Source organism: Ahaetulla prasina, chromosome 6 (assembly GCF_028640845.1).
Source record: "Ahaetulla prasina isolate Xishuangbanna chromosome 6, ASM2864084v1, whole genome shotgun sequence".
NCBI classification, from domain to species: Eukaryota; Metazoa; Chordata; class Lepidosauria; order Squamata; family Colubridae; genus Ahaetulla; species Ahaetulla prasina.
In genome coordinates this window covers 46,214,979-46,228,458 of record NC_080544.1, presented here as the reverse complement: position 1 = coordinate 46,228,458, position 13,480 = coordinate 46,214,979, and the positions used below count along the sequence as shown (strand labels likewise).

Below are 13,480 nucleotides of genomic sequence, written 5' to 3'. Positions count from 1 at the left end.
TCCTTTTGATTGTATCCAATTTCATATAGTTATTAATACTTAGGATTATATATATGCTTATATATCGTATAGTTATTTCATGCTTATGCTTATATATAATGTTGTGACAAATAAATAAATAAATAAATAAATCACCACGACAGAGAATGCCTCAAACATATACTTTCGATCCTCCTTTGGGTTAGACTGTCAGGCACCCAGTCCTTCTTGTTGTTGCCAAGAATAACAAATAATGTCTAATTTCTTGAATTATTTTTATCACAATCTCAGTTACTTTAATACTTATGCTTAATAATGAATAAATACTTAATATGTGTAAACATTATCAGCCAGTATGATTGTGAAACATGAATGTAAATGATGATTCAACCGATATTGGTTTTTAAGCTTGCAATTAAGAGAAGGCCAAGGAAGAACATGTTTAGGCTTACTTCCATAAGATATAGTACCTGTAGTTTCTGAAACTATCAAACGCTAGGTATATTCCATTTTTCATTCTAGGCCAGGAGTGTGAAACTCACATCACGGCGGCAACATGTGACATATTGGGACTTTTTTCCCCTTCGCTAAACTGGGTGTGAGTGTGGCCAGTGTGTGACACATCCAGCCTGCGGGCCGGGATTTGATAGCCCTGTTCTAGGCCATGTTTTGTCCTCCCACTTTTGCTTACTAATTGGCTCATAATTTAGAGGGCCTTCTAGATTCATATCTCCTGATGAGAAAGCAAATAGCAGCTCAGTCAAGAAGGGCTTTCACCACCTCACCTGGTGCAGAAGGTATAATATTTCCTGCATCAGAAGGCACTTCTCAGAATCATTGATACCTTATTCATTTGCAATGTGAACTATTGCAATGTGTTTTACATTTGACACTTTTGAGCTACTTGGAAGCTATAACTAGTCCAAAATCCAGAGGCTCAGATTCATGTAGTTATGGACACATCTAACTTTGGCCATATAATACTATTCTGAGAGCTGCCTTCGTTACCAGTCCTGGTTGTCACATTTAAAGATATTTATGGCTCCAAATCTGGCTATTTCTGGGATGACTTTCTATCAATGGATTGTCTTTCTCAAAGCTATTGAGACTTAATAAAACGATAAAAACTTGAATATTTCCATAGGCCTTTTTAGATAGAGACATATAGATTTTGATTCTTCCTTTTTTATGAGTATTATTGATTACTATTAGCATTTATTTTATGCTTTTATTACTAGATTGACATTTCTGCTAATTTAATCCTGTTTATGTATAATAGGGTTGTTAATACTCAGAGCAGCATATAAACCTTTTGAGATAAATACATGTGGAATGCTGTCTTTGAGGAAGTGTACTTGGTATAAACAAATATATTTGGCTGTTTCCTGGAATTATTAAGTACTCATTTGATCAAAATACTCAAAGTAAGTGTACTTTGGGACATTCATTGTCTTGTGGTCTTCCCTATCATACAGAATTATTGTAGATATAAAATTGAAGAAAGGTCCCAAACCATGAATAAATTCTATATTTAGTCTCTAAATCCTTTGTATTATTATCTAATGAAATTATGGTTTCTGACTTTAGTTACACATGATTTATTTTGCTGCTATTAGGTATGCAGGCAGTCCTTAACTTACAATCACAATTGAACCTAAAATTTATGTTGCTAAGTGAGACAGTTAAGTGAGTTTTGCTCCATTGTCCAACCTTTCTTGCCACAGTTATTAAGTGAATCACTGCAATTGTTAAATTAGTAACATGGTTGTTAAATGAATCTGATTTCCCCATTGACGTGGCTTGTCAGAAGCTCACAAAAGGTGATTACATGACCCCAGGCCACTGCAACCATCATAAATATGAAGGCATCTAAATTTTGATCATGTGATCATGAGAATGTTGCAATAGTTGTAAGTGTGACTAATGGTCATAAGCCACTTTTTCCCATGCTGTTGTAACTTTGAATGGTCACTAAATGAACTATTGTATGTCGAGGACTACCTGTGTTCATTTTTTATCTTTTATAACCTAACTTATAAAATAAATTATAAACAATTCATTCCCATATATAAACTACAATACGTTTTGTAGTGCTTATTTTCACAGTCCAAGTGATCTTATAGATGTTGAATGATCTGTTTTATATAAGTTTTGTGTTGTTAATTTATGCCCTCTTTTTTCTTCCCAGTTGATTTATTACAAAAGTGACATAGTAGAAAAAATAAATCACATCTAATTACATTATAATTGTTTCTATTACCATATTTCAACTTCATTTAGAGAATCAACCTTCTGTATGTCATTAGATATTTAGAAAGCTTCACAGTGTTAGTTTAGGAAGAGAAATAGCACTGGTAAAGCAGATATTGACCTCCAATGCAGTAGTGATTAACACTGAGTAATTCAGTTTCTTTTATAGCTTTTTTAACTTTAAGACATTAAGAAAAATAAATAAATGGGGGGAAAGTCAGATTTTCATTTCTCTTTCTATAAGTAGAAACTGATTTTGGACCATAAATATTTGCTCCTTTTTTCTTAGCAGATGAATAGGAATAACAAAACCAATGTAATTGTTAGCTTCTAATAAGAACTGTTTAGAAAATATTATTGATAAAATTATCCTTAATACAGAGAATTTATAGAGTAGGATTCCAGTTCTGTCTCATCTCAGATTAATTCACTGTTATTGGTTTGTCTGGTTTATATATCTCCCATCTCACAAAACAATTAACTATGGGCTTTAGACATTGTGATTCCTTCAGAACATAAAGCTAGAAGGCACCAAGATTCTGAGTTTAAGAAAGATTCAAAGATTGATATTTTTCTTATAATATGGTTCTCCTAATCCTAGCCCTGTATGATACTAATGTGTTTTTTTTAAATTTCTTTTTACTAACAATGTCAGGACAATCTTGTGGTGGTTTTCTTGGATACCCATCAGGATCATTTAAAAGTCCATATTATCCTTCTGACTATCCAAACAATGTGGACTGTGTATGGGAAATACAAGTTAGAAACAACTACCAAATAAGACTTACCTTTCAGGACTTTTTGTAAGTTAAAGCTGTTTTTAATGCATGCATCACAATACCGAGACTTGTATATTAAATAGATCAAGATGAGTTCAAATTACAGAGCGCACTTTTCAAAATGCAATCGGATTGTAAACTTGAGGCAATGGATTTGGCTGAAGGTAATTAGTTAAGCCATGGTAGAGCTTGGTAATGGTAGTTCTTTTTAAGGACAGAAAAATCAGTCCAAGCTCCACACATGGAGAGGAACTCATCTAAAGTTTGATCCAATGTTTGAAATGTTTAAATGGACTAATCAATATTTATCAGTCTCTACAAATAATTAATATATGAAAATAATTTCAATAATTTCTATCTACTGCACTATACAAAGTCAGCTGACAAAAAATATTGAGAAAGGATGTGGTAAGAGGAGGAATGTTTAAATCAAAGTGCAGTCTTTGATTTCTCAAGTCGTAAAAGGTCCTGTTAAACCTATTCCTCAGTATCTCTTTTGTTCTTTTAAAGGGAGAACTTCATGAAATAGATAATATGACTTTCTGGAAGAGGGAAGAATTTCTGGAGTTTTACCCATTCCAAAATATTTTCTCAGAAAAAGTCTATCCAGTTCCATGTTATTGGACTAATATGTCAGTGTTATATATTCAAATTTTGTGCCAAGTACATTAACATTTTTACCCAAATTATTGTTTGTTATAAATTGTCATCCTTATCACTGCCAGCAGCATTGCCGCAATTAATTAATGAACGAGTGGCCATTTCACCAGTTGAAAGAATTGAAAACAGCTACCTTAAATGAATTGGGAAGTTACAAGTTCAAATATTGCTTTTGTTATGTCTCCTTTTACTGGAACTAATCACAGAGAGAATTTTATTACTAACACACACAAAATAAAACTTCTCTCTTGGAATATCGGAGTAAATGTATAAATTACAAACTAAACAATATCTATGTAAACACTGTACTCCTGTTTTGCTTTCCAGTCTAGAAGAATGTGATAGATATAGATGCCGTTGTGATTATGTTGAAATCTATGATGGACCTCTTCATACTGCCTCACTGCTTGGGAAAATTTGTTATGGCTATTATCACACTTTTACATCAAGTTCCAATATGATGACAATTAAATTCCATAGTGATAGAAGTGTCACAAGAAGGGGATTCCTTGCAAACTATCACAGCATCTCTGGAAATCAAAACACAAGTAAGTATAACGTTGTTATTCACTTTTCATTTACTGACCTTCTGAATATTATTTAGAATTTCGTGAAAATTTTTAGCATCTTATTCAATTTTGGTATAATGAGATACAATTTATTTAGTTTTTAATTCTTCCTTTTGGTATACCCTGGTAGAGGGTTTGTAAGATAGAACAGTTTTGAACCAGATACCTATAAGCATGCGCAATGGTATCTACAGACTAAACAGTTGAACAAAATGTGAATATCCTTGAAATAAGGAACTGTGTAGTTCCAAACAACTAAGATTTATATTCTAGAGTGGCTATTATGTGATTTTCATGTGATCTAACACCTAACTTTGAGCCAAATTTCAAGCCAAATTTCAGAAGCTGATTCTTAGCAAAGTTTTCAGGTCTTTGCTGTACTATGATTGTAATGCCATGAAAAATATTCCAATTCCAATTAATCAACATAGATTATTTTGAAATTTCCATTTATGTGCTTCAGAGAGTAAGCATTTGGGCATATAATTGCCCTCCAGTTTTTGAGAGACCTTTAAGAATGGAGTTAGATATAAAAGAAGTCACGCAAAACTACGCCCAATGAGTTCAGTATCCTGATGTAGACATGGGTGGTATATGGGGGGGCAAGATCCAGAGACTGTTTTTTATGGTTGCCTGGAAAGCATCTTTCCGGCATGCTTTCAATTTAAAGCAAAAGTTATTAAGCTGCAGAATATGTAAAATTATTTGGCAGGCAAAATTTTGTTATTTTGTGCTGAGATGGCGTTAGATTCATAAAATAAGCATAATAATAAATTATTGCCATACTGTATGTATTTCAGTGCAGCAATAAGATTTCTTTTTCCTCCTTGACAGCTCTTGTTTGCCAGCCGACCTATATGGAAGCTGCAATTAGTAGAAGTTATCTGAACTCTCAAGGCTATAATCCATGGAGTGTCAGCTTGATGGATCCCAACTGCAGACCGAGGATCACACCATATTATGTTATATTCAACATACCATATAATGGCTGTCGGACCAGAAGAGATGTATGGAGACTTCTTAGAATGTTTTTGCTGCATGAGTCACTCATTCATTAATTCTTTCATTTTTTCCTTAAAGCAGAAGTAGGATGATTCAATCATTCAGGAATTCAATCATTCAATCATTCAGGAATTCAATCATTCAGGGATTTATTTAAGACAATGCTCCAGATTGAAACGTGTTTGTGACAAATAGCAGGAGCTCAAAGCACAATGATTGACAGGACCCATTTTCTCCTCTGTAGCCAATCATTTCTCTGTTTTCTTAGCTGTACTCTCAGTGTAGTTCAGTTTTTTATGGACATTTTGAATATGGGAATGCTTTCTGGCCAACATCTATTGGCACAGCCAATATTTTTATAGCATCTCTAACATGATTGACCAGATAAAAAGGATCTTATATCAATTGTTTCATGTTTCAAACAGGTTGATGCCGATACTATTACATATTCAAATGAGATCTCAGTAATTGCCCCTTCACAAGACTTCATAAGAAGGGTACCAGATCTTCTTGTGCATGTCAACTGCAAGATGCTTCAAAACACCTGGATAGAAACAATGTATATCGCTCAGCAAACCAAAGAGATTAACGAAACACAATATGGCCAATATAGTGTGAACCTTACATTTTATGACTCATCCTTCTGGAAACCAGTGAATGATATGCCTTATTATGTCGTATTAAATCAAAGGTTATATTTGCAAGCTTATCTCTATAGTTCCGATTCCAACCTGCAGATGTTTTTGGATACTTGTACAGCATCACCCAATTACAATGATTTTACAAACCTAACTTACGACATTATCAAAAATGGGTAAGGACTTCATCTTCTTTCAAGCTATTTGGTTTTGTGGGAAAATGTGGGAATACATTAATTTTGATTGCTTTTATTTTCCAAACTTCTATGTGGTATAGTTATTTGGTAGTTAAATAACTGGGTAGATCAGACCAGAAACAACATTCACAATTCCATTGCAATTGTGTCTTCATGTCAATAGGATCTTCTCCTCTCTTTGAGTTTGCATGTAACATAATTCTAGGAGTTTTGAGGTTTGCATGTAACAGAACTCTACATAACATTATGCTGAGCCAAAAGTTCTAGAAAGCTTGCACTGTTATAGTAAACCATATCTAACAGGAAACTATTTGTAATACATTTGAAATCTCAGGATCATTCTGACCTTAGAAATTCTCCCTCGCCCCATATAGGAGAATAGTGGTTTGTCCCAAATTTGTGTTACATTTTCTGCAGAGGACTCACTTTTGCTATGGGTTTGAATGTGGTAAGCCACAAAAGTGTTAGTAATACCATTCCCATCTACCAGCTTACTTCCTTCATGATGTAGCTCACCTAATGTTCTACTTTCCATCTCTATTCTGCTAACTGTTATATATACAACAGGCAAAGGCTTAAAGCTGAAATAACCAAAGGCCCTTCCATTCAGAATACATTTGCTAATTATCCAGGAATCCTGAGTTCCAGTAGAAAGTAGAGTACAGTAGAGTCCAGTAGAACTAGAAAGTTCTGGGCCTTTTGATAAAGAAATCCAGATAGCAAAGATTCTCATTTGTTCACCTCTCTCTCTCTCATTCTCTCTCTGCTTTTGCTTTCCTTTTGTCTAATTTAACCAATCAACTTTTTTAAAGTAGCTACATTTAAATCACGAATATGCAACCCAAGATCCTCAAAATAACAGATGACTCTTGAATTATATATCTTTTTTCCTGTAGACCATCACAAATTGTTATCAGACTGTCATATTTTAATGCCACAGAAGGAAAATTCTTTAAGGGACTTATTTACATCAACCTTCTGGGTCCATTAAATCAAGTCAAACATAATTCTGGCTTTCTTCAGCCACTACATCTTGGAGTACAGTTTGGTAGCATGCTGCCAAAGGGCCATCTGTGGATTTTGACCTTAAAGAATTTAATTACAGCAATATATTTATTTCCTTGAGATTAAAATCAGAAGACATTCCAGTGACATGGGTTGCACGTGAAACTTTTATTCATTTCTGAAACCAATCCTCTGCAGTGTTCCTTGTTCCTGGTATATAATTCTGAATCAGAATATATGTGTATTGACAAATCATTTGGCAAGTAGTTTGGATAGTCTTTTTCATCAAAGTTAAGGTTTACTGACCTGGCATTATGTCTATTTTGAATTGACATTGTAAAGATCAAGTTGATATGCATCTTTTACTTTTCTTGAGAAAACAAAGCTTTAAAATTGAAAGAACAGTAAAAGATCATATGCTGAACATTACCCAGAAGCAGTGGTACTTAATCAGAGCTTTTATTTATGCCTTCAGATTGGCAAACCAGAACATAATTTTTACAAGCAACCTAACCATGGTTATGATAGTCTTGTGGTCTGATGAGACCAAAGATTCTAAATCATATAGGGCAAATTTGAATTATGCCATGAGTGGAGCTAGGTTCTTGATGAACCTATTGATCTATCCATGTAGTTTTCTCTGAACAATACCAGCAGGCCAAATCTTGCTTAGCTTTCTGAGATCAGTCAAGCTTGGCTAATTTTTCCACTTAGCTTAGCAAATGGGATAAAAAGCAGCCTAAGAAGTTTAATAAAATATGTGAAACAAGATAAACAGGATTTAAATTTTGTGCATAGCAATAATTAACAAGTGAACACTATAGGTCCCTTTGTACATTTATCAGATAAATTGCATTTGCCAGGGAGGGTCATCTGATATAAAATATATTACATCTTAGTATAAACAAAAACTCCACACTTAAGAGTTTTTAAACTTTTTTTTTAACTGGAACCTTATTCTTTCTCCAACAATGTATAAATAGATATCTTGAAGAAGATCACAAGAAAACTTCCAATGTCTCAGTTATTCAAAGCTGGTTTTCTTTCCCTAGAAAAATATTAATTGTCTTGATTTCCCATGAAATTCTGTACTACTTGTGAATGTCATTGAGGATAGGAGCCACTAGAACATATTGTAAATAATGATTTTCATAAGTTGATTTATGTAGTTTGATGATAGTCATCTTCCATACCTGGTCTGAAATGAATACAAATTCATTTAATAAGATGACATTTACAGTTATAGAGCTGGCTTTCTTGTTTTTTGTGTTGCCAAAGCATGTTCAGCATTTCTAAATATTAACAATTCAAATATGAGAAATCAATAACGTACTCTGCCTGAAATATTGGAGGTATTTATTGGGATAAATGGCATCCAGGAAAGGGGATGTCACAAGAGATAAGAAGATGATTGAGATTCTTTTGTAATGCATCAAAATCACAATAATACTCTTGCCTGTTTTGACTTCCCTTGCCATATGTCAGTGCTGGAAATCAAATACAGTCCTATTTTTCATATTCAGACTTTTTAAAGACTTTCTCAGAGAAAGTTCATTAGTTGGGCACTGACATAAATGGATTCAACCAGATGCAGGGGTGGGATTCATCTGGTTTGGGCCAGTTCGGATGAACTGGATGCTAATTTTACATCTGCCCTTCCCCGCCCAGGAGTCTTCGTGTGGCCTGTTTGGAGGCCAGGTAAGTGCAGGGCCTGCACAGAGGCTCTGGGAGGACAAAACACGGGCCTCCTGGAAGTTCTGGAAGTCTGGAAACGGGCCTGTTTCCAGCCTCTGGAGGGCTCTGGAGGTGCTCCAGAGCTCGGGAGCCTGTTTTTGCCTCCTGGATTCTTGAGGAAAGACTCCAGAGCTTGGGGAGGGTGAAAACGCCCTCCCACCATGGTACAGGAGGCCAAGTAGCCCACATCCACTATGGCCACGCCCACCCAGCAACCAGGCAGAGAACAAGTTGATAATTTTTTTTAATCCCCTGATTGGATGTATCAATATTATACAGGATGCTGTTTTTTTTTACTTCCATACACAGCACATTCATTGCATTTGGGTTATTTTAATGTGAAAATTATGGAAAATAAATTGAATATAATAAATGCAATAACTGGCATGCTAATTAATGCCAATAAATCTTCCTTTTTTTAATGCAGGTGTGTTAAAGAATCTACCTATCAGACTTACTACTCCCCATATAGAAACATTCTTCGTTTTTCCTTCCAAGCCTTTGCCTTCATGGGCAGGCACCCATCAGTTTACCTGCAGTGTAAAGTGGTGGTTTGCAGATCCTATGACTACTACTCAAGATGTAATCGAGGCTGCCTGCTCCGATCCAAGAGAGATACAGGCTCCTATCATGAAAACCTAGATGTCATTATTGGCCCCATCGAAGTTGTGAAGGATGGTGTTCAGAACAGAAACTTTGGTAAACTGAATCAAAACTTCTTTCATGGTTCTAAAAATAATCAGTGCCACTCAGTTCTTTCAAGAGCAAGTAGCATGAAAAATTGGGAGAATTGCTAAAAAGCAAGAAATAATTTGAAATAACTGACAATAACCACAGTCCTGATTACCACTCCCTGTCCTGCAGCATTCATTATTCCTGATCAGGGTGTCAAACTCTATTTCATTGAGGGCTGCATCAGGGTTGTATTTGACCTCAGGGGGCCAAGGTGGGCAGAGCCAGCTCGACGTTACTCGCGTTGGGGGTGCCTTTGGTGGCCTGAGTGCTCTGCCCATGAAAACGGGCTCCTGAGCTCTGTTTTCGGTTGTGACGGCTTTTTGCAACCTTCTGCCAGCGAAAATGGAGCTCAGGAGGGCCACCCATGGATCTTGAGAGGGCTGCCCGTGGCCCTCCCTAGCTCCATTTTCACTAGCAGAGGCACCACAGGCTGGTCCTTTGCTGTTTCCAGGGTGCCCCGTGGGCCAGATCTAAGCACCCTTATTTATTTATTTATTTATTTAATCACATTTTTATACCGCCCTATCTCCCGAGGGACTCAGGGCGGTTTACAGCCTGATAAAAACACAAATATAAATATAAGATAAAACACTAATTAAAAAACTTATTGAATAAGGCCGAATTTAAAATTATAATTAAAATAATAAAACCCCGTTAAAAACTAAATTTAAAATTAAAATTCTAATCCAGTCCTGCGCAAATAAATAGATGTGTCTTAAGCTCGCGGCGAAAGGTTCGAAGGTCGGGAAGTTGACGGAGTCCTGGGGGAAGTTCATTCCAGAGGGTGGGAGCCCCCACAGAGAAGGCCCTTCCCCTGGGTGTCGCCAGTCGGTACTTCCTGGAGGACGGCACCCTAAGGAGTCCCTCCCTGTGAGAGCGCACGGATTTGAACCCTGTGTTTCAAATCCGGCCCCCAGGCCTTGAATTTGACATCCCTGTTCCTGATAAATAATTTTCAGTCTGGTTATATGCATATTAGCTTATGTTTAATTGACCACTAATTTCTAGGATGTTTTTCAATCACAGTTCATGTAGATGATGTACCATCATTTTCTTCTGATTTTATTTGCAGAAGCAAATCTGGAAGGCCAGGAAAAATTGGCAACTCCTGATTCCCATGTACCTTACATAGTTGCTGCTGCCATCCTTGCAGTCGTTGCCATGACTCTTGCAGGAATTATTCTGAAAAACAAGTGGAAAAGATCAATTCCATATGAGATAATGTGAGGACTTAAAAATCTTGTGTTATAAACCAGTGCTGAGTTAATTGTGATGAACTTAATTATTGGATGGAGAGTGTCCTCAACAGCAATACCAGTATTTCTCTGATGTATTAATATTCTTGTGATTTACATTGATTTTGCTTTTACATTAAATTTAAGAACTAGAAAATAAGGTCTTGAAAAATTCATTAAATTTATAGTAGCAATCTGAAGAATATATTTGTACGGAATTTTGTAATATTCTTAAACACACTGTCCAGAATGAAGGGATGAGGGCTGGAATTTCATCCCATATAATGTCTCTTCAGTCCTTCCCAGTTCAGGACGAAAATATGCAACAAGCACCTCTGTTCTCTTTATTCTTCCTATTTAATTAAATAAAATACAATTTCACTTTAGCAGGAAGCTTGTTTCTGAAAGTTCTACAATTTTTATCAAGTTATCTCCAGTCTGGCTATCTTAATTCTACTATCAACTGAGAAAAAAGTGTTGAAAGAGAATGTATATATTCATTAGTTCATCTTAAGCAAGATACAAGTTGCAAACAGATCAGCAGATATTTCCATGTTGTCCTCCAAAGTGGCCCAACCCAGAATATAATAGTACAGATGAGAAATTATTAATCAAGTACAATAGCAACAAGAAAATCTTGATGCAAAATCTTGATGAAATACTGCCAAGTATTTCTAGTGATTCAAAAAGATTCAGGAAAAGTAGTCTAATGATTATTTCTCAAAGAACAGCATGGCCAGTTAGTCAAATCTTTTGCCAAGAGTCAAAGTTTGATCAGATAGTCCCTCAAGGCAACCCACATGGCTGTAGTCTTCACAGAACAACACTAGGAAAGGATTTTTTTAAAAAGTTAAATTGTAAACTCTTTAGAATGTGAAAAATGTGTGGTTTTCCAAAGTATGTCCTGTATTATTATGGTTATTTATTCAGCTGACTAAAAAGATGCACACTTACATGTTCCTGGATCCTGGTAGGAAATGGGTATGGAGAGTATAATAATTATATTATTGGAAACACATACTTGAATATAATCCATAGCAATCTTGGAAGAACTAGACAGAGTGAAAAAAAATCAGAATGTTACATCAATAAAGGAGAATATTTATCGTTCAGGTTGAAATGACGTGTCCTCAGTGCTCTCTGAGCTTGGCTGTTTTCCTGAAGATGTTTCATTAATCCATACTAGGTAACATTATCAGCACTGATGATGATATCTAATTTGGATAATGAAATGTCTGTAGGAAAACATCCAAGCTCAGAGAGCACCCAGGACCCCTCAAGGATGTTAAAAGTAGATGCAAAGTTGAAAAGGAAGGAATTGTTTTATTCCTGCTGAATTTAGATACGGTATGTATATTTTTAAATAGGCCTCTGTCCAATAAATGGAGAATGTTCATAAATAAAAATGCTCCTATACCCCAAATCTCAGTGGTTTATTGAATATAGAAAAGGAGGATAAAGGCTCGGGCATCATTCTACCCTATTCTTTAACAACAACTTTAAGAGTGAAGTCATAGGAATTGCATGTCTAGTGAAGTTCTGTTTCAAGAAGCAGGGTGTCTGTTTTCATTTCAACGTATTTAAAGTTAGTTTTCCATTGTTAGCTTGTTATTTAAGTAGTCTTCTGCATTTCATTCAACCACCTGTTTAAAATATGTTACACATAGTGACAACAATATGCTGAATAGCAAAGGATCAATACACTTACAGAATTAAGCAGAACTATCTATAATGTATCTGGAAGTTGATTCATGGCAACTGAACTTCTTTTCGTGTTGGTTCAAAACATTTTGCTGCTTATCTAAGTAGCTTCTTCAGTGTCAATAAGACTGAAGAAGCTACTTGGATATGCAGCAAAATGTTTTGAATCAACAAGAAAAGAACTCCAATATCATGAATCAACTTCCAGTCGACTCTACCTGGTTGACAGAGAATTTTCAACAACATATCTAGAAGATATGTTGATGAAAATTTGTGCGCAGAAGACCTTCTGCGCACAAATTCCAATCATACTTTTTATAATTTTGTGAACAACAAACTTAAAGATTCAAGATCCATCCCACCACTAAAAGAATCTAAGGGCAAAAAATATAATGATGAAACAGTTAAAGTAAACCTCTTTAACACATTCTTTGGCTCAGTCTTTGTTAACAGTAATGGCTCATACCCAACATTCCCCAATCGTACCAATAATGAGTACAACGACCTAACACATACAGACTTCACAGAAGATAATGTTGAAAAAGCTCGTCGCAAACTGAAACCATCCCTATCTATTGGACCTGATGGACTATGTGCATACTCCTTAAAAAAAACTTTCCACTAATATAGCAGAACCCCTAAGCATAATCTTTGAAAAAGCCTTCATGACCAGTTCCCTTCCCAAACTTTGGTCACTAGCCACGGTCATCCCTGTCTTCAAAAAAGGAGACCCCAGCCTAGTTGAAAACTACAAACCAATCTCTCTATGCTGCGTCACCTGCAAAGTAATGGAATCTATCATCAACCAATCCATTACCTTCCACCTAGAAATAAACAACCTACTCTCTAATAAACAATTCGGTTTCAGAAAAAAATTATCCTGTAACTTATAACTTCTTCACTGCAAAAACATATGGACTACAAATCTTGATAAGGGCGGAGCAATAGATGCAATCTACATAGACTTCTGTAAAACTTTTGACTCAGTAGAACATG

General features: G+C 35.5%; 1 protein-coding gene across 1 annotated transcript in view; it reads left to right on the top strand.

Moving 5' to 3' along the window:
* The window catches only part of LOC131201287 (deleted in malignant brain tumors 1 protein-like), a 57,202-nt gene extending 45,749 nt beyond the window's left edge, over nucleotides 1-11,453 (top strand). Inside the window, exons 17-22 of the mRNA XM_058189105.1 lie at nucleotides 2,885-3,032; nucleotides 3,996-4,216; nucleotides 5,072-5,244; nucleotides 5,665-6,053; nucleotides 9,241-9,512; nucleotides 10,621-11,453. Of these exons, the coding sequence (XP_058045088.1) occupies nucleotides 2,885-3,032; nucleotides 3,996-4,216; nucleotides 5,072-5,244; nucleotides 5,665-6,053; nucleotides 9,241-9,512; nucleotides 10,621-10,775 (1,358 nt within the window). The 3' untranslated portion in view covers nucleotides 10,776-11,453. The remainder of the gene's footprint in view (nucleotides 1-2,884; nucleotides 3,033-3,995; nucleotides 4,217-5,071; nucleotides 5,245-5,664; nucleotides 6,054-9,240; nucleotides 9,513-10,620) is intronic.
* The last annotated feature ends 2,027 nt before the right edge of the window (nucleotides 11,454-13,480 follow it).